At 42.2% G+C, this 18,024-nt stretch overlaps 3 protein-coding genes across 9 annotated transcripts in view; 2 read left to right on the top strand and 1 right to left on the bottom strand.

Moving 5' to 3' along the window:
• Nucleotides 1-1,044: 1,044 nt before the first annotated feature.
• Nucleotides 1,045-6,891, top strand: MED31 (mediator complex subunit 31). The gene is made up of 4 exons (XM_077836467.1): nucleotides 1,045-1,137; nucleotides 3,254-3,331; nucleotides 4,085-4,181; nucleotides 5,437-6,891. The coding sequence occupies exons 1-4, from the start codon at nucleotides 1,128-1,130 to the stop codon at nucleotides 5,627-5,629; spliced, it is 378 nt and encodes a 125-aa protein (XP_077692593.1). The 5' UTR covers nucleotides 1,045-1,127; the 3' UTR covers nucleotides 5,630-6,891.
• Nucleotides 6,892-8,563: 1,672 nt separating this feature from the next.
• On the bottom strand, nucleotides 8,564-12,000 carry TXNDC17 (thioredoxin domain containing 17). Its single transcript, XM_077836468.1, has 4 exons — nucleotides 11,808-12,000; nucleotides 10,709-10,790; nucleotides 10,005-10,080; nucleotides 8,564-9,473 (listed from the first exon to the last, which is right to left on the bottom strand). Exons 1-4 carry the CDS (start codon nucleotides 11,947-11,949, stop codon nucleotides 9,405-9,407), a joined length of 369 nt encoding a protein of 122 aa, XP_077692594.1. The 5' UTR covers nucleotides 11,950-12,000; the 3' UTR covers nucleotides 8,564-9,404.
• Nucleotides 12,001-12,066: 66 nt separating this feature from the next.
• The window catches only part of KIAA0753 (KIAA0753 ortholog), a 36,807-nt gene continuing 30,849 nt past the window's right edge, over nucleotides 12,067-18,024 (top strand). For 2 of the 7 annotated variants that reach the window (XM_077836460.1, XM_077836454.1), the window contains exons 1-6: nucleotides 12,067-12,194; nucleotides 13,573-13,721; nucleotides 13,825-13,973; nucleotides 14,599-15,196; nucleotides 16,046-16,152; nucleotides 16,440-16,502. In XM_077836460.1, coding sequence (XP_077692586.1) covers nucleotides 13,884-13,973; nucleotides 14,599-15,196; nucleotides 16,046-16,152; nucleotides 16,440-16,502 — 858 coding nt within the window. In that variant the 5' untranslated portion in view covers nucleotides 12,067-12,194; nucleotides 13,573-13,721; nucleotides 13,825-13,883. Of the gene's footprint in view, nucleotides 12,195-12,575; nucleotides 12,596-13,240; nucleotides 13,259-13,572; nucleotides 13,722-13,824; nucleotides 13,974-14,598; nucleotides 15,197-16,045; nucleotides 16,153-16,439; nucleotides 16,503-18,024 lie in introns of those variants that run through there. The other 5 variants (XM_077836458.1, XM_077836457.1, XM_077836455.1 and 2 more) reach the window with 5 other exon arrangements.

Genomic DNA, 18,024 nt, shown 5'->3' with positions numbered 1-18,024 from the left:
TCCAGTGGAACCTTAAAGAGTACCAGATTTATTTGGGCATAAGCTTTCACGGGTAAAAAAACCCACTTGTTAACCATATACACAATTTGCTTTGAGATCTATGGATGAAAATCACTGTATATGAGATTGATTATTATCATCATCATCATAGTATTATATTAGAGAAGAGAAAGAATTGTTAGGGCATCTGATCTCACTCTTTCGCTGATACTGTAGCACATGTTCATATGATCCAATTTTAAAAGTCCAGAGCAATGAGGCTTTCACCACTTCCTCTGGGAGACTATTCCACAACCCAGTACATCTCACTGTCAGGAAGTGTTTCCTGATATTCAGTCTAAGTTATCCCTCTTAATTTCACCTAATCACTTTCAGTTGTTTCTCTGTGTACCACACTAAATAATTCTTCCTCTTGCTTGGTGTTTGCAAAGGTTAGTCTCTAAGGTGCCACAAGTACTCCTTTTCTTTTTGCGAATACAGACTAACACGGCTGTTACTCTGAAAGCTGTAGACAGTTATCATGTCCCATCTTAGTGTCTCATGCTGCAATGAGTTCCATCCCGGCTGTTCCTAACACATCCTGCATTGTGATGTCACAATGCGGTGTCCTTGATTGTGATGTCAGACACAATGCGGCACCTACACAACGTGGTATCATGTACAGCATGGCACCGTGGTGTCATGCACACCACAGCACTGCCATGGTGCAGGGTCATGCTCAGTGCAGCATTTCCCCAGTGTGAGGTCATGAACAGGGGGGCACCGTACCCCCCCATTCTGTGATGTCATTCACTTGGTGCACTGTGATGTCATCATCGACGCAGCATTCCTTGGCTTTTAGGTCATGAGCAGCCCAGCACGCCCCCCGGGTTGTGACGTCATCCACTTGGCGCACTGTGATGTCGTGATACCGCAGCCCTGCTCGGGAGCTGAGTTCTCCCGCACTCAGGACACAAAGGGCCAATCACTGCTCCCTTTCTTGGGCTAACTGGCGTATTCGTTACCCTAGCAACACCCCCACGCTCTGCCGGGCTTCCCAGAATGCACCAGTGCTGCCTTCCGTCCGGCAGGGGGCCGCCGCCATCTTGTGTTCGGGGTGTCTCGGCGCGTGAGCGGGGCCGCCAGCCATGGAGACAGGTGAGAGCCGGGGGCGGCTTCCTCCACTCCCGTGCCCTAGTCACCCCACCCCCAGCTAGGGGAGCCTCCCCTCGGCTCCTGGCCACCGAGCCTCCGGCTGGCGACCCTGCTCCTCTCCGCTTCGCTGGGAAGGAAGGGCTCGGAGCTGTGGCGGGGGGGGAGTGAACGCCCCCTTCTCACCAGCGCCTGCCCAGGAGCATCCGCGTCTCAATCCCACCCTCCCCCTGCTCTTTCCGCGAAGGGGAGCGCTCCTCGCCCCTCCGCATAGCACCCAGCAGGGCCTGGGTGTTATGAGCCCCCCTCTGTGCCCGCTCCTCTGCGGTGTTCCCCACCAAGGCCCCTCAGGGCTGCTGGGGAGGGACCCCTGGGCCTGGCCTTAGGAAGGAGTGCTCTCCAGCGAGGGGAGCAGGGAACAGAGTCCAGACACTGCGGGGAAGGGATGGGTATCTGCGGATTAGAGCTGGCATCTGTTCCCATCTCTTACTCAAGTCTGGGATCCTGTTCACCTGGGTTTTCTGCTGCTACTGCTTGTCTGACATTGGATTAGCATGGCTGAGTGGTTAAGGCGCTCGACTACAATCCTGAAACGGGGGGAGATCCGAGCTGTGCTGCCTTTCACACTGAAAGGCCACCAAGCTGTAAACAGGGTGTCTGATCCATTGGGTTGGGGCACTTAGAGGTGGTCGGACCTGATGCGGATCACATCACTCGCTTGCATACCATTGGCTGTGAAACTGATTGACGTGCCTTAACTGTGTCAGCCCCATGAGCCATTGGCTCAGGAGAACTTTGACACTTCTTTACCCTGGTTCCCCATTTTATGGGATACCCATCACCCAAAATCATGGAAAGGCTGATATGGGATACGGTCAGTAAAAAAGGATAGTCACATAACTCATGACTGTCAATATGGCTTAATTAAGTTTGTTAAACTTTTGGCAAATTTTATATCATGTTTTGATATGATCATAAATTTGATTGATAGAGAGAACTAATACATGTAGACTTCTGTAGGGCATTTGATTTAATCCTCATCTAACATGTAACCCTCCCCCCCCAAAATATACAAAGTGCATGCACCCATATTAATAATGGATTAAAAGCTTTTTAACTGATAAATCACAAAAAAAAAAAATTGTAAATGGGGAATTGTTTGGGGGGTGGGGGAATGAGTGGTTAGTGACGTCCTGCTGGGATATGTTCCTTGCAAATACTATTCAATTTCTTTGTGATCTGAGAGAAAATATAAAATTATTGCAGGTAAAATTTGCAGATGACAGATTGCTGGGGTAGTAAATAAAGACTGTGTTCAGTTTGGTGTTGGTACCTCAAAAAGGATGTTAAAAAATTGGAAAGGGTTCAGAAAAGGGCAATAAGAGTGATTCAAGACCTGAAAGACAAGTGAGCTGTAGCTCACAAAAGCTCATGCTCAAATAAATTGGTTAGTCTCTGAGGTGCCACTAGTACTCCTTTTCTTTTTGTGAATACAGACTAACACGCCTGCTACTCTGAAACACTTTATAGTGACAGACTAGGGAAGCTCAATCTATTTAATTTATGTAAGAGAAGATTAAGAGGTGATTTGATTGCAGTCTTTAAGTATCTACAGGGGGAAGATATTCCTGATAGTAATGACGTTTTGATGTAGCAGGAAAAGGGATAATGAGATCCAGTGATTGAAACTAGGGAAATCCAAACTAGAAATAAGATACACATTTTTAACAGTGAAGGTAATTGATTGTTGGTATAACTGACATAGGCATGTGGTAGATTTCCCAAGGCTGGATCTTTCTAAAAGGTAGCCTATTGAAGTTATGGGTTTGGTGCTATAATATTTACTGATGTGCCAAATATTGATTAATTTGACAAAGTATCTCAGGTTTGGAAAGAACTATCTTGCAAAATGAATCAATATTACGATTTGATTGGATGGATATATTGCTTTATCTCCTACTAACTCCAGATGGAGTGCTTCTGCCTATATGGCTCGGATTGAGAAACAAACCTTCCGTATTCTGTGTATAGCTCAGATCCTTATTAATGTTTTCCTCGCTTTCATTTGCATAGAATGCATGGGGTTTTTTTGTACTGACCTACTTTTCCCCCCCAACATCAGATGATACTGGAAATCGACTTCGGTTCCAACTGGAGTTGGAATTTGTTCAGTGTCTGGCAAACCCCAATTACCTAAACTGTAAGTATTTGAAGTGAAACATCAGGGACCTGAGTAACGAATATTAGTTACCAATATTTACTGTTTCTGGATTGCTAAATATTGAAAAAGGGTCTAATACAATAAGGGGGTTGGATCATTTAAGTTATTGATATATAAAAATTGCTCAGTCTGTAACACTTCTTGTTCGGACAAGCTTTATAGCAGGAATAGCTTTTTTTTTTTTAAGTAATAAGTTCTGTTTTGTGTAATTGTTTTCATTGATGAAACTCCTTGGATGCCAATATAAATTCCTAAATAAATAGCAGAAGCAGCTAAAGGGCATATTAAAATATTTTTAAGTTATTTAAAGGGACACCATCAATTTGAAGATTAGGCAATTAAAAACAAAAGAGAATTCAAGTAATTTTAAGGTGCTACCCCTATCCTTGCCCCTCAACCTTTTTGACAATTTTTATGATGTTACAAACACAATATCCTATTTTTAAAAGTCTGTTCTCTGTCTTGTTGCTCTGTGATAGACCTATACAAAAGGGGAAAGGTGACTAAGTTGCTATAAACATACTGAAAAAGGGAGGATTTTTCATCTCTCAATTATAGGACTCTTGAGAGTGATTTGTAACAGCAGTTGGTTTAAAACATTTTAAAAATAGAAGTGCTCTTTAATAATATAAACTAAGCCACAAAGAAAGAAGCTTTTGTATGTGCTTTTCTAAAGTTTTAAATATCATTTGCTTTCTTGCAAGTGCAGTTGATACTCTTGTTTTGTTTCAGTTCTTGCACAGAGAGGGTACTTCAAAGACAAATCTTTTGTAAATTATCTTAAATATTTACTTTACTGGAAAGAACCTGAATATGCCAAATACCTAAAGTAAGTGTTAAATTATTTTGTGTTCTGCATTGTAATAATGTAATACGGACCTTATATTGTGTGTTATATAACTGTGTACCAGTACTTGATTTGTTTCCAGTCTGCTGATTTGTATTACAAAGTTTGATACTTACACAGTCCAGGCCTCATGAGAAGACCTTGTATTTAATTACCTAGATAAGAGGGTGGCACTTAACCTTCCCTCAATTATGCAAGTAAATCGTGATTTGGCAGCCTGCACAGAAGCTTCACTGTTTGCTGATAGTAAATATTCTTGAACGCTCTGGTACTACAAAGCCTGAGTCAGGCACAGAAAGAACACTCAGAGTTATTTTGCAACACAGAAAAGAAATGTTATAAAGTACAGCATGGTTTTGAACACTTCTTAATTTTGCAGACTTGTTTCACATTTTGTGTAAGGAGTTTCTTTCTTTCTTCTGTTTTTCCACATGAGGTTCTGAAACTGATAACTATTACAGCTGATACACAGAAGCTTTAATGGAAATCTGTGACTGACCTCAGAAAAGTCACTCCAAGAGAAGGGTGAGGGGGGTATGGGTGTGTGTTTCTCAGATTGAAATTATCAGCAACATGATTGAGATCATCTGAGTACATTACTGTATATAAGAACATTTAAATAAGTGGATAATCTAGAGCAATGGTTCCCAGGCATGTTCCACCGCTTGTGCAGGAAAAGCCCCTGGCAGGCTGGCTGGTTTGTTTACCTGCCGTGTCCGCAGGTTCAGCCAATTGCGGCTCCCAGTGGCTGCGGTTCGCTGCTCCGGGCCAGTGGGAGCTGCTGGAAGCAATGGCCAGTACGTCCCTCGGCCCATGCTGCTTACAGCAGCTCCCACTGGCCTGGAGCAGCGAACCATGGCCACTGGGAGCCGCGATCATCCAAACCTGCGGATGTGTCAGGTAAACAAACCAGCCCGGCCCGCCAGGGGCTTTCCCTGCACAAGCGGCGGAACAAGATTGGGAACCACTGATCTAGAGAGCCTCACTTAGATTTTGGGGCTGCTTTCCTTCTCTAATATTGTCCAGGTTATCTTAAAGAATGCATTACCATAATTAATTATTTGAATTACAAGTAGCAGAGCTTCTCAAAACATGAATATCTTGCATATAAATATTGTAAAATAATAAACTGTAAGAATATGGGATTTTTAATACAGAAAGTGGCAGTATATTAAATCTAATCTGGGTAAACCCTGTAAAAGTTTGTATTAAAATATATTGTTTGTTTTTAATCTAGGTATCCTCAGTGTTTGCACATGTTAGAGCTGCTCCAATATGAACACTTCCGTAAAGAACTGGTAAATGCTCAGTGTGCTAAATTTATTGATGAGCAACAGATCCTTCACTGGCAGCATTATTCACGGAAAAGAATGCGTCTCCAGCAAACACTGGCAGAGCAGCAGCAACAGAACAATACTTCTGTAAAATGAGAGCGTTTGACACGGTGGCAACATTTACTTCATGTCAATACATGTATTTTTGCAAGGGAAAATTTGACTTATTTTTGTAGCTTTGGCATTAGTGATATACATAACCTCATGTGCTAATGTAGACAGAGAACGTTTTTGGTTTATCAAGTGACTGTTTTCCTATCAACAGGTAGTATCCACATTAACGTGATGTAGCTGATGTATACTTTGTTGAACCTTCAGTGATGGTTTTGTTTTTTTCCGAAGAAAGAGTACAGTCTTAAGATCACTTTTGGCCTTCATGCATGTATCTATTTTGAAAACTAAATGTGGTTATCTAAGGTCCCTGTTACCTTGGTATCTAACCATGGAGTTACTGAAAGAATTTGTAGTTGAAAAGCCTGTGTTTGAAGGCATATTCTCTGAACTGCAGCGCGTGGAGGACAGTGGCATGGTACAAGGTGACTCTACAAGCAGGGCTAAGAGTCCCCATATGATGCGGAGAGGTATTTCTGTCACAAGGGCAAGGTATGCACAATTGAAATGAGATCTGTTACAGAAAACCTTAATTGTGCACATAACCATATTGAAGCAGAGCTGTCCTATGGCTGATGCTGCACTTCTGTTTGTCTGTTAACAATTTGTTGTTTACTGCCCTTGCTGTAAATTTAATGCAGATTTGCTGATACCAAAATTTGAGGCATAAACCAAAGTGGTGAGAATAATAGAGGTTGCAGCTGATGAGGGGAGATTAGTACTAACAACTGAGAAGCCCTTCAGTGGGAAATAACCAGTGCAGACACAAAACAGGAGAGATAAACTGTGACAGTGGTACCCATTCAGTTATCTTGTCTCTTTAGCGTCAGCAAGCTTGACCAGTTGCTGCTAGGAAAGTTTAAAGAGAGTAAGTATATTTCAGGTAGTTGTAAATGTTTTTAAGGCTTGTATATGAAAGGTCATAGGTAGAGAAGTATTTATCTTTAATATGACTGTTTTTATTACAAGAAGGTGACAACCCTACAGACACCAATTAAAGCCTTAATAAAAAAGAAATAGGTTATTACACAGTTGTTTTAAGTTATCCCTAACTGTAGAAGAAAGGCAGGGATTATACTTTTTCTTCCTGGCCATTAATTGAAGTGAATGTCAGTTATAAAGAGTAAAGTTCTGACACTAGAAGTAGAAAGTGAAGTGGTTTTTATTTTTCATGGACTTTGATGTTACTTTTCAGCAAGACTGTGGCTGTTGTTGAAACTATATTTAATAAAAAATAACAAAGCTTTGTCCTGCCTGAAGTTTTAATGGGCTTATGCCCTGTAGAACTAATGTAGCTGTCTTCTAAAAGGGTTAAACTGAGATTGCCTTCTACAGTGGAAAATAGCCAATTTGTAAGCAGTTGGCCAGACTAATACTTATGCTTTTAGATAGAAAAAAGTAACTTGGATGTAACAAGCGCCTATAAGAGCACAGCAAATATTGCCAACCAGCTTTTGAATTAGGTATGTAAGCAGAAAGACAGTTGGAAATGTTTCTACAGTATGTGTGCAATATTGCATGTTCCTTCTGTTAAGGACTTCTAGAATAACTTAAGTTGACTTATGAAAAATCAAAACTGATACATCTGAATTTCATCCTCACATCTACAGTGCTTAATTCTACTTCATGTAGATCTCCCTTTATTCCACATAAGGGAGTATATTCTCCCTATTTAATCTTTCAAAAGATTGGTAAGGTTTAGAGACTGCTGTTGAAGTAGTGACCATACCCTCTAAAAACTGTTGGCCTTTAAGTTAATGTTTAAAATCTGTATACAGTCTGTATATCAGTCCTTCTCTGTGCACACCCTTGAGGAGTGAATGAGAAAGACAAACTTTTTAAAAGATGAGTCAACAGCTGTTAGTAGGCCATGCATCTGCAAAGCACACTATAGAGAGGTGACTGCATTACAGCAGTGAAATGTGAGACAAGAAGAGTAGAGAGAGATTACCATCTTGGCAATTGGTACTGAGTTAAGCATATCCCATTTAATTCTCTACCACATTTTACTTCTGGGGGAATTCTGCACCACTGCACAATTTTGCAAAAATTAATGGGTTTTGTACAGACTTTCCTTTTCCCACTCCACCGAAATGGGCTGCAATGTTGCTGGCTGCTACAAGGGGCCACTGAACCCAGAGCCCAGCTTGCACCTACTGAAGACACAGCCAGGGGGAGGGTTCCTAGCAGCTGCAGTTCCCCACATGCCATGAAGGAAAGAAGCAGTGGCACATAGGAAAATCCACCCAAGCCTGGGACTAAGCATCAGGCTGTGGATCCCTGGGCTCTGAGGGGTAGGCATTTGGGCAAAGGGGGGGCGGGGGGCATGTGGATGAGCTCTGAGTGCAGGTATCCAGGCTGGGTGGCCCCAGAGCTGGGCTCTTTAGGAGAGGGGATACAACTATCTCAGGTGGAGGGCCAAGGGCTAGGTTCTTGAGGATAGGGAATTCAGGTGTATTGTCCGGAGAGGCCCATGGCTGGGCTCTGGAAGGGAGGAGTTGTGGATGTCTGGCCCCTGAGCTAGGCTGGGCAGAGGGGGAAAGAGAAACAGGAACTGGGCTCTCACAGGAGTTTAACTCTCTGTTACTGGGGGGATTGTCTGTCTGTCTATTGTTAGACATACTTGCTGACAGGTGTTTTGAAATAAATTACCAGAATAATTGAAACTGGCATGATTATGTAGTGTTGTTTTTGACATAAAATTTTAAAATATTGTGTGCAGCTGTTTTTGGCACAGAATTACCCCAGGTGTAACATTTAGAGAATTTTAGTCAAAATTTACTTATTTTAGTACTGAACCTGTACCTAAATGAAACAGCTATGGCTAAGCTTCAAGTAAAATCTACTAAAGCGTGGAACTAGGACTATAACAGTTTTATATTGTGCCTCTTGCACATAAGTCAATAAATGGACAGTCTCTGGTGGTTCTTCCACTTTTAATTAAAATTTTCAGGTGGGGTAAGTGTTTTAAGTAACAGGACAGTTGAGGGAGGCTGGTACAGTGTCATTCTTGCTAGAGTAAAAAGACTTTCCAAAGGCTGGGTTTGCACTATTTCCCCCTGAGTAGCCTGCTATACATTCTGACTACATGCCTTTATAGAGAGAGAATAAGTCATTCCTATAAGTAGAGAATCAAAAGAGGACATTGTAATGTGGTATATAAGGTAAGTAGTAAAATAATATAGAATTTAACAAACAATCACATAGTGGGTTTTATAAAAAAACACACACGGAAAGTAGAAATAAGGGCAGACTAAGAAGAGGCCTTTTTACACCACAGTAGTGGATAGTGTTGAGCTACAACTATGGACCTTTACTTCTACAGGGTAGTTTAGTAAGCTAGTATTTTCTTGCAAGTAGCCTTCAATAAGTTAGATAGCCTTGCCCATCCTGTGGTTGAGTGAGCAACTACATCTTACAGACTCTGCTTGTTTCTTAAACACTTCAGTTCCTCTATTGATCAATATAGAGAACGTTCAGCCTGTTGAAAAGATTGCTAAAACACAATTTGTTGCAAGCAGGAGTTTAATTCAGCACAAGGGTCAATTGTTTTCTAGTGTTGCAAGATCCCTTCCCATGCTCTGTACCAGCAGTTTCATGGCATTTATTTTGGCCACTCAGCCAATGCACTTGACAGTTTAAAAAGTCTGAATGGAGATAAGGCAATACATGATGGCTTCTTTAAATGAAAATGACCAGCAGCTTGAAGATATGGGTATCTACTTTCTAGCTAAATGATTGACTAAAGAAGAGAGAAAACTTAATCTTCAGTAAACAACATGTGCACAAGCTCTCTGTTAAGACATTCTTCTTCTACCAATTTCTGAGGCTGAAAGAAAAAAAAGTGGTTTCAAGAAGAGAGTTCAAAGTGTCAAGTCTTTTACAGAGTTCCTTGCTCAGCATAATGGTATTTAACTCTATAAACTAGAGACTAATAAACTAGTTTTCTTTAATTTGTAGGGTTTTTTCCAGATGTCATACACAAATGAAAATGGTGTTCGAAACTGCTGCAGAAATTTATGATGTCCAGTTAAGATTAATTTATTCTACCCTCCCGCACCACCCCCCCAGCTTTCTTGCTCACCTTTTCCCAAATAGTAGTAAAACAACGTAAAGTACAAAGGTTAAGAATGCCAAATACTATGCTTTTGTGGTGGTTCCATTTTCGACACACAGCCTCCAATGGTTTGTGTCTTTAGAGTTTCCAGAATGCAATTGCCAGGCTATTGTAGGTTAGGAATAAATTTTCCTGAATACTTCAGTAGAGTAGTGGAGTGCAGGGCACCTGGTTCACTCTGCCAGGCTCAAGCTTGTTTTTCCATCTCACTTTAGCGTATACAAATTCAAATAAAATACTTACTGTTCCATATTTAAGTAGCGTTGGCACTCCAGTTAGTTTCAGATTCTTTCTAAACTCATTGTTGGGGTCTTTCCAGCTGTTTTGAAAGAGTTAGTTATGTTTATGCAAAAGTTCTACATTCTGTTTGGACGGTAAGATAGCTTTTACTATTTCATGCATAATCAGTACTATTGAAAGCCCAAGGGAAATCTGATTCTGTATTCTTAATGCATACAGCTACCACCAAAATAAGTAGAAATATAAATTGCAAGGAATTCTGGATCAAATCAGTATTAACTGCTGCAACATTAGCAGTGAGGTATTCTGCAACTTTCAGGTGGCTAATTCTCTGCATTCTAAATACCACTTGAAGTCCAAACTTTGGATTTAAAGTATTTTGTTTAACAAGCACAAAATGGCTGCATTTAGATTAGGAGGCTTAAATGTTCAGTTCAACTGTTACATTACTGTGATGAGGGATGACCCTAGGCATAAAGGTAACAAGCTTTTATAAGTCCTCTGGATGAGCATAAGGGTAGAGCATAAGAGACTAGACATTTGAGATGGATATGGCTTCCCACTGCCTGGACCAGCTCACAGAACAATTTGAACATATGACTTAAGATTTGTTTTATGGGTCAGTATGTACATATATTAGAACTAAAAAATTATTTCAACATAAATAGCACAAGAAGCCATTAAAACGTAACTTTTTTAGCACTTACTAGGCTCGGTCTCCTACTTGGCAGTAGATGAATACAGATCCATCAGGCAGGCTATTTAATTCACTCCGCACAACTGGTTCAGCTAAAGAATAGAGTTTTCTAGTTAAGTTTACATAACAGTATTAATATTTTACAGTTGTGGCATCTTATGCTGTCATCTCTGCTGCTCATTCTTCCAGATATTCCTGCTCATTTGTCTGCTTCATGCACTAGTCACTATGCTTTCCTCTACTCAGCCTCCTGCGTATGGTACAACTTACGTGGACTCACTCAGCACCTATTTAAGTTGCTTCTGAAGTCCTACTACTGCAGTATCACTCAGTGACCAGAGATGACTGAGGTATAAAATTGGCTAGTGTTTTCCCCAAGTCTTTGTCTCCTTGTCTGTATGACCTGGGAATATAAACTCCTCCAAGCAGCAACATACTTAGCTTAGTGAGTACTACCACACATACATACATCACCTGTACATGAATTCATGGGGATGTACGAGTCCATAATTGCCACCGAGCCAGGTCGGTTTTCTACTGCTAAGGACTCCTACTGGAAGTCACTATGTTGCAATGCCTTGGTATATTAGGGCTCAACTAACTGCTCATAAACTGGCATCTGGCCAGTTCAAGTGCCAAGGTAGGCGGCCTGAAGTAGCTCACGCTGCAGGGCAAGTTTGCTAACTAAACTCCCATTCACGGGTATGATGTAATGTCAGCGGCAGAGATTCACCATTCAAGTCGAAGATTTGACAAGGGTGTGTGTAACACTGCTGGTAGTAATAACTGGTGGCTGGGGACCAGAGTTGGGGCACTGATCGGAGGCAGGCACAGGAGAGAAAGAGAGAAGCAGTGTTTTGAATCCCCCCTCCCCAAGGCAACAACTACAGATCGCCTTAGGAGACCACATCGAGTGAGAAACAGAAAAAGAGGGTCAGCCACCCCCAGGCAGAGTTATTCCATACAGCTGCCAGATACCCGTGGGGGGCGAGGGCGCGGAGCAGGTGCCCCCTCCTCTACACCGGCTCGCTGTAGAGGAGGGGGCAGGACAGCGGGAGCCCCGCCCAGGCCCTAGAAAGCGGGGGGGGGGGGGTCCCCTCTGGGCTCACCAGTGACGCAGTCCGGGCACCAGCTCCTGCCCTGGGCATCCTTGTCGCCGCAGAACAAGGCGAAGACGGGCCGGCCGCGGCTCTGCTGCGCCGCCTGTACGAACCCGCCATAGCCCCGCGCCGCCTTCTCCTCCCAGCCCATGGCCCCGCCGCAGCCCCAACGTCTGCTTCCGGCGCAGCAGCACGAAGCGCCAGCTCCCCGGGCGGGGCTTGAAGGGGACACGCCCCGCCTACGGCGGCCGTGAAAGGACACGCGCGGCTAGGATTGGCCACCCCGGCACCCGTACCTTTGCTTCCATTCCCGGCAGCCCCCGCGATAGCGGCGGCGGTTGTCATGGGGCGGGTTTGAACCGCAGCGCTTCGCCAAGTCCCCCGCCCCCCTCTGCGGTGGGTGTCCCCCCGCCCCACTGTGAGAAGCCTGGTCTGGTGCGCCCCGGGCCATCCCGCGCCTGGGCTCGGAGCGGGGCGGCAGGGAGCAAGGGGAGCCCCTGGGTGGCCTCGCTGGCCAACGCCCCGGGACGTCCGCTCCCGCCCTCCCCGCTTTCCTTTCAGGGCTGCGGGTCCCCGGACTCTGTTTCCCCCCTGGCTCCCACAGCACCAGGGCCCCATATCCTCGCCTTTGCTCTGGGGCAGGGCTCCGGCCCCTCAGCGCCGCCCCCCCCGGCCCCCGACGCGCCGTGCGCTCTCACCCCCTTCGCATGGCTGCTCCCCCACTACCAGGATCGCGCCCGGCCGCCCCGAGACTGCGGCCTGCAGCGCCCAGTGGGTCCCGCCCTTCCACAGCTGAGGTGTGGGCCCTAAAGGCGGGACGCTTCCGAGCACCTGTGGGCCTTCCGGAGTTGTGAGTGGGAGGGGGGCTTGGCAAATCCTAGTTGGGAGGCTCTCCAAGGTGCGAAAGGGCCCCGCGTTGGGAGTGGGTGGAAGGAGGCAGAGAACAATCAGGAGACACTCGAATAGGAAATAGGGACTAGGAGGAGTTGAAATTTAGGAGCTGGACTAGATGACCTCTCCAGCCCAGGATTGCTGTGAAATGGAGCAGGGTGGAATTGTACAGGGCTTTGAAATAGAGAAGGAGGGAAATTGAAGTTGATTCAGAAGTCTCTGTCTTTACCTAGTTTGGTTATAAATGGTAGTAGAGGTAGAGTGGAATTAACTGTTACAGGCAAGGGAGGAATATTTGTTTTCATGTGATAAATGGAGGAATATAAAGATTCAGGTGAGCACAGTAACCCTGGCAGCAGCTGCAGAGGAACTGGCACTTGCTCCAACCGTGGGCAGCACGGTTGGGAGAAATAGAGAAGAAGTAATGTCCAGAGGAGCTGGGGAACAGAGTGAGGCAGTCTGTGATTTAAACTGGAGAGAAAGCAGCAAAGTCATTATACCTGATTTTGAAATTGTTTGAATTTAGGGGCCCCTCAGGAGCCCTCGGCTCTCGCTGAAATTAATTGCTGGTGAGTTTATATATCAGGGCTTCCTGAGCCATTATTTTTATTTTATTTCCCTTTCCACTGAAGAAATGTAAGAGATCCAGATGTGTGCTCTCCATTGGTCTACCTCCTTCTGACGACAATATATTCTGTACTTTATGCCATTTCTCTCTTGTGGTTAATGATTTGGGGCAAGTTTGAGAAAACAAAGGTTCTTTTTTCCACCCACCTCTTTTCAGTAGACCACAGTTTCCTTGTGCTAGTAATAAGAGCTGCAAAAGTTCTTCCTTAACCCTGTATTCTCCTTATGGCTGGTAACGTGAGCATTCCCTTCACAGTCTGTAATGCTGCTTTACAGCCAGCTGCTTCAGCGTGTGAAAGAAGAATGTAAGCTGTATCTAGTGCATCAGAAAATGTGAATATATCCACCACTTTGCTTCCAGCCTGTACCACTACAAAGAGCATGTTCTCAAAATTACTTCCACAAGTGAGTGTTTTGCCTGTTAAGCTATTACATTTGTTAGGCCTTGTCTTATTTTTAAACACAAAACCCCACACCCAAACATCTTGTCTACTTGTTATAATTTTAGCAGAGGCCAGTTTACAGTTGACTGTGGATTTTTAGAATCCTTATATTCTATTCAATGTGATGGGACCAAGCAAACCAGACACGTTGTATGATCCATTTGCATCCAATATCCAAGCAGAAAAGAATGAAGTGAGGACTCTCCAGACACAGGTATTATTTGACTTCTGCAGTGATGACTTCTCAGGGTTGGGTTTGCCATCCTGTTTTATAATATGATAAACTTAACCTACTTCCTGACGCTGGTTCTGTGCACAGCTGTAGTGTCAAGTTTGCCTGCCTTCTTTCATGTGTCACCAGCATCCATTGGCATGATATTTATTCTTCTTTTGTAAAGTGCTTTGAAATCTGCAGATGAAAATGTATAAATGTAAATATCTGTCTTCACCCCTTCCTTCTCACTTGTAAGTACTGCCTGTGATTATTTTGCTTTTATAATGTTTTAAATATTTATTATGACATGGTCCTGTGCCAAAGCTCTTTGGGCTAGATTTTTAAAGGTTTCTTGTTATTTCAGTTGGAACTGGGCACCTAAATGCTTTTGAAAACCTCACTAGGCATTTATTAGACACCTAAAGGTGCAGCTAACCTTTAAATATCTGGACCTTTGTTTGAGTGGGAAGGATGCTTTAGGACTAAAATAGCTATCACCTGCGTGGTGATATGATAAATTGTAATGTGAAGGGAATTACATTTGTCCTTCTTATTTTATGTTCGAGGTGCATCATTTGTGCAATATGCTATATAATGTGGACTTTTTATTTAATCTGTGGAACAGCTCCAGTTCAATAGGAACGTTCCTGCAGCTCCAGAGAACTTGGCTGTCAGATTCTCCAGCCCTCGTCCAATTATAATAGAAAAGCTGAAGCCACCTGATGGTCAGAGAGATCTAGGTAGTGGTGATGACACCAATTTAAGAAGTTCTGTCACATTTTCAGTCATATCTGAAGAGAAACTAAAACTGGCCATCCAGTTAGCTAAAAGGGATGTAAAACGAAGACACCTGGAAGAACAAGTGAAAGAAGCTGAAAATAAATCAATGTCCCCCCAGACATCGGAGCAGTGTAAGAGTGTAGTATCTGAAAATCCTGCAGAGAGGAGTGCATCAAAGTCTCGGACATGCTTGAAATATCATCAGCAACTTGGTCAACCCTCCAAAATGGAGATTACCAATTCCGGTGCAAAAGTGTATCTCTATACTCCAAATCAGGGCAAGTTAAAGCCACCTGTTTCAGATTCTCCGCCCACCCATGATCCAGGACCAGGGCCCAAGCCAAGACTGAAAAAAATTGAAGATAAAAGTACACAGGAAGTCAGACGACTGCAAAAAGAACTGAGATGTTGCATCCAGAAAATTGAAGAAATGGCTAAAAAAGGTGAAAGACACAATAATTATTTTTTATGTAGCGTTACTATATCTTGTTTCTCTGTTCTTCTCTCCAATTTTAGGCTTGGACTTGAATTTGTGTTTGTTCCTTTGTGTGTGTGTGTGTGTGTGTGTGTGTGCGCACATGCATATTTTTTTAAAGCTTTTTTTTTTTTTTTTTTTTTTTTTATTAAGACAAAATTAAATGGATGATCCATTCAGGGTATTAATAAGGTGGTATGGAGCCTTTCACCTTTATAACATGGGTTCAAATCCAAGCCATGTTGATAGTAAACTCTTTTAATGGCTTGTGTGAAATGCATTGGTGATGCTGTTAGTCCTGTTCCTATTGGATAGATCTTCAGATTACAAAAAACAGTATCACAGCTAGAACCATTGTTAGCAGTTACAGGAAAGAGACCAATGGCTGTCAGAACTCTTGCTTGTTAGAAGACACATGGGAGGTGGAGTGGTTAATTTTTTTTAGTTTTGACACTATATTGACTTGTTTGTAATATTTAGCAAGAGGTTTAAAGAGTTATAACTTTCTGTACATTCCTGCCACAACTTTATGATTTGATTTGGGAGATCATAATGGAGCTGGCAAGATTTACCTGATCAATAGTGGATAAGAATATGTAAAAACATCCTAAAATGATACAGAATGTGTAGATAAAATAGTTTCTGTATTAGTTCAAGATAATGCCTTGTCAAGGTAAAGGTGCACTGTGAATTGGTCCTGCATGAAGGAAGCTCCCTTGCTAGGTAATCACGCATTTAGCTTAAATCAGGATTTCCTCAGATTAACTGGGTTGTCAAGACCTATAACTCTGCATTTTGCAAAAATAACACTTTTTAGAGAGATGTGAAGAAATTTTGGATCCTGATGAAGAGCGACGAGTTCGCATTAGGAGGCAGGAGCAAGCTGCACGGTCTGCTCGGATGCTGTATGTCCTCCAGCAACAGGTAGGAACAGATCATTTTTTAAAAGGGTGTATATAAAATATGATGTATTTTGTATGCAATAGAACTGGCCTGAAACAAAAGCCTTTGAACTTCAGGGAAGTTCTAATCTGGATCTGAATTTCATGGCTGAGCCCTATCATTATAATAGGATGAACCAAAATGCCCTCGAAACACCTCTTAATTGGAAAGTTGGAATCTGAACCTAGACTTTACAACACAGGCCTGTCTTTAATCTATACGTACACACAGCTGGTTCTGACTGTGATTTTTGTTTTCTGAAAAAACAGGTAAAAGAAATTCAGGAAGACTTGGAGAAGCTGAGTCCTCATAAAATCAAACACACAAAGAAGGTAAGATGTATTGAACTTGGTTTGAATCTTTCTGAAAACAAGTTTTTGGGATCTTGAATGAACTTTTGGTTAATTCAGTTTCTAGGTATCCATTACAAAGGCTCCTTAAGTACAACATTATTGGAGAAGTATTCTGAGACTTTAAATGTTCCCATCAATCCTCCGTCTTGGATTTATATCTATAACTCAGCTGCTTTAGTTCAGGCTAGCATAGTATTTGGTATATTGACTGTATAACTTTGATTAATAAAAACTAAAGGCAGATGATGTAATTAATGCAAGTCAACATGGATTTTTGGAAAATATGTCCTGTCAAACTAACTTTCATATAATATATATAATTTTTTTTTTTTTTTTTTTTTTTTTTTTTGAGATTACAAGCTTGGTTGTAAAGGTAATAGTGTTGACCTAATATACTTAGACTTCTGTAAAGTGTTTGACTTGTTGCCACATGACATTTTAGATTAAAAAAACTAAAATGATATAAAATTAACATAGTGATATGCAGAATTGTTTTAGCCATGTTGGTTCCAGGATATTAGAGAGACAAGGTGGGTGAGGTAATATCTTTTATTGGAACTCGATGTAAGTTCGAAAGCTTGTCTCTCTCTCCAACAGAGGTTGGTCCAATAAAAGATATTACCTCACCCATCTTGTCTGTCTAATAAAATTAACATGGTAGACATTAAATGAATTAAAAACTGGCTGACAGTTCTAAAAATGTAACTGTAAACCAGGAATCATTCTTGAATGGATGTTTCCAGTAGGGTCCTGCAGGGATCAGTTCCTGGCCCTATGCTATTAATATCTTTATCAGTGACCTAGAAGAAAACGTAAAATAATCACTGATAAAGTTTGGAGATGACACAAAAAATTAATAATAATGAGGACAGGTCACTGATTCAGAGCAATCTGGATTGCTTGGTAAACTGGGAGCAAACAAACTATATGCATTTTAATACAGCTAAATGTAAATGTACACATCTATGAACAAAGAATATAGGCCAAACTTACAGGATGGGGAACTTTATCCTGAGAAGCAGTGATTCTGGAAAAGATTTGGGTGTGTCAGTGGATAATCAGCTGAACATGAGCTCCCAGTGTGATATTGTGGCCAAAAGAACTAATGTGATCCTAGGATGCATAGCCAGAGGAACCTGGAGTTGGAGTAGAGAGGTTATTTTACTTCTACATTTGGCCCTGGGGGACTGCTGCTGGAATACTGTGTCCAGTTTTGGTGCCCACAATTCAAGAAAGTTCAGAGAAGAGCCAGAAGAATGATTAAAGGATTAGAAAACATGCCTTTACAGTGATAGACTCAAGGAGCACAATCTATTTAGTTTAACAAAGAGAAGGTTAAGGGCTGACTGATTACAGTGTATCAGGATATGCATGGGGAACAAATATTTAATAATGCGCTCTTCAGTCTAGCAGAGAAATTCAACGGCTGAAAGTTGAAAATTCAGACTGGAAATAAGACATACATTTTTAACGGTGGGAGTTATTAACCACTGGGACAGTT

Source organism: Eretmochelys imbricata, chromosome 17 (assembly GCF_965152235.1).
Source record: "Eretmochelys imbricata isolate rEreImb1 chromosome 17, rEreImb1.hap1, whole genome shotgun sequence".
In the NCBI taxonomy this organism is placed as follows: Eukaryota; Metazoa; Chordata; order Testudines; family Cheloniidae; genus Eretmochelys; species Eretmochelys imbricata.
Note: the sequence above shows the minus strand (reverse complement) of the source record. Positions and strands in the feature narration are given on the sequence as shown.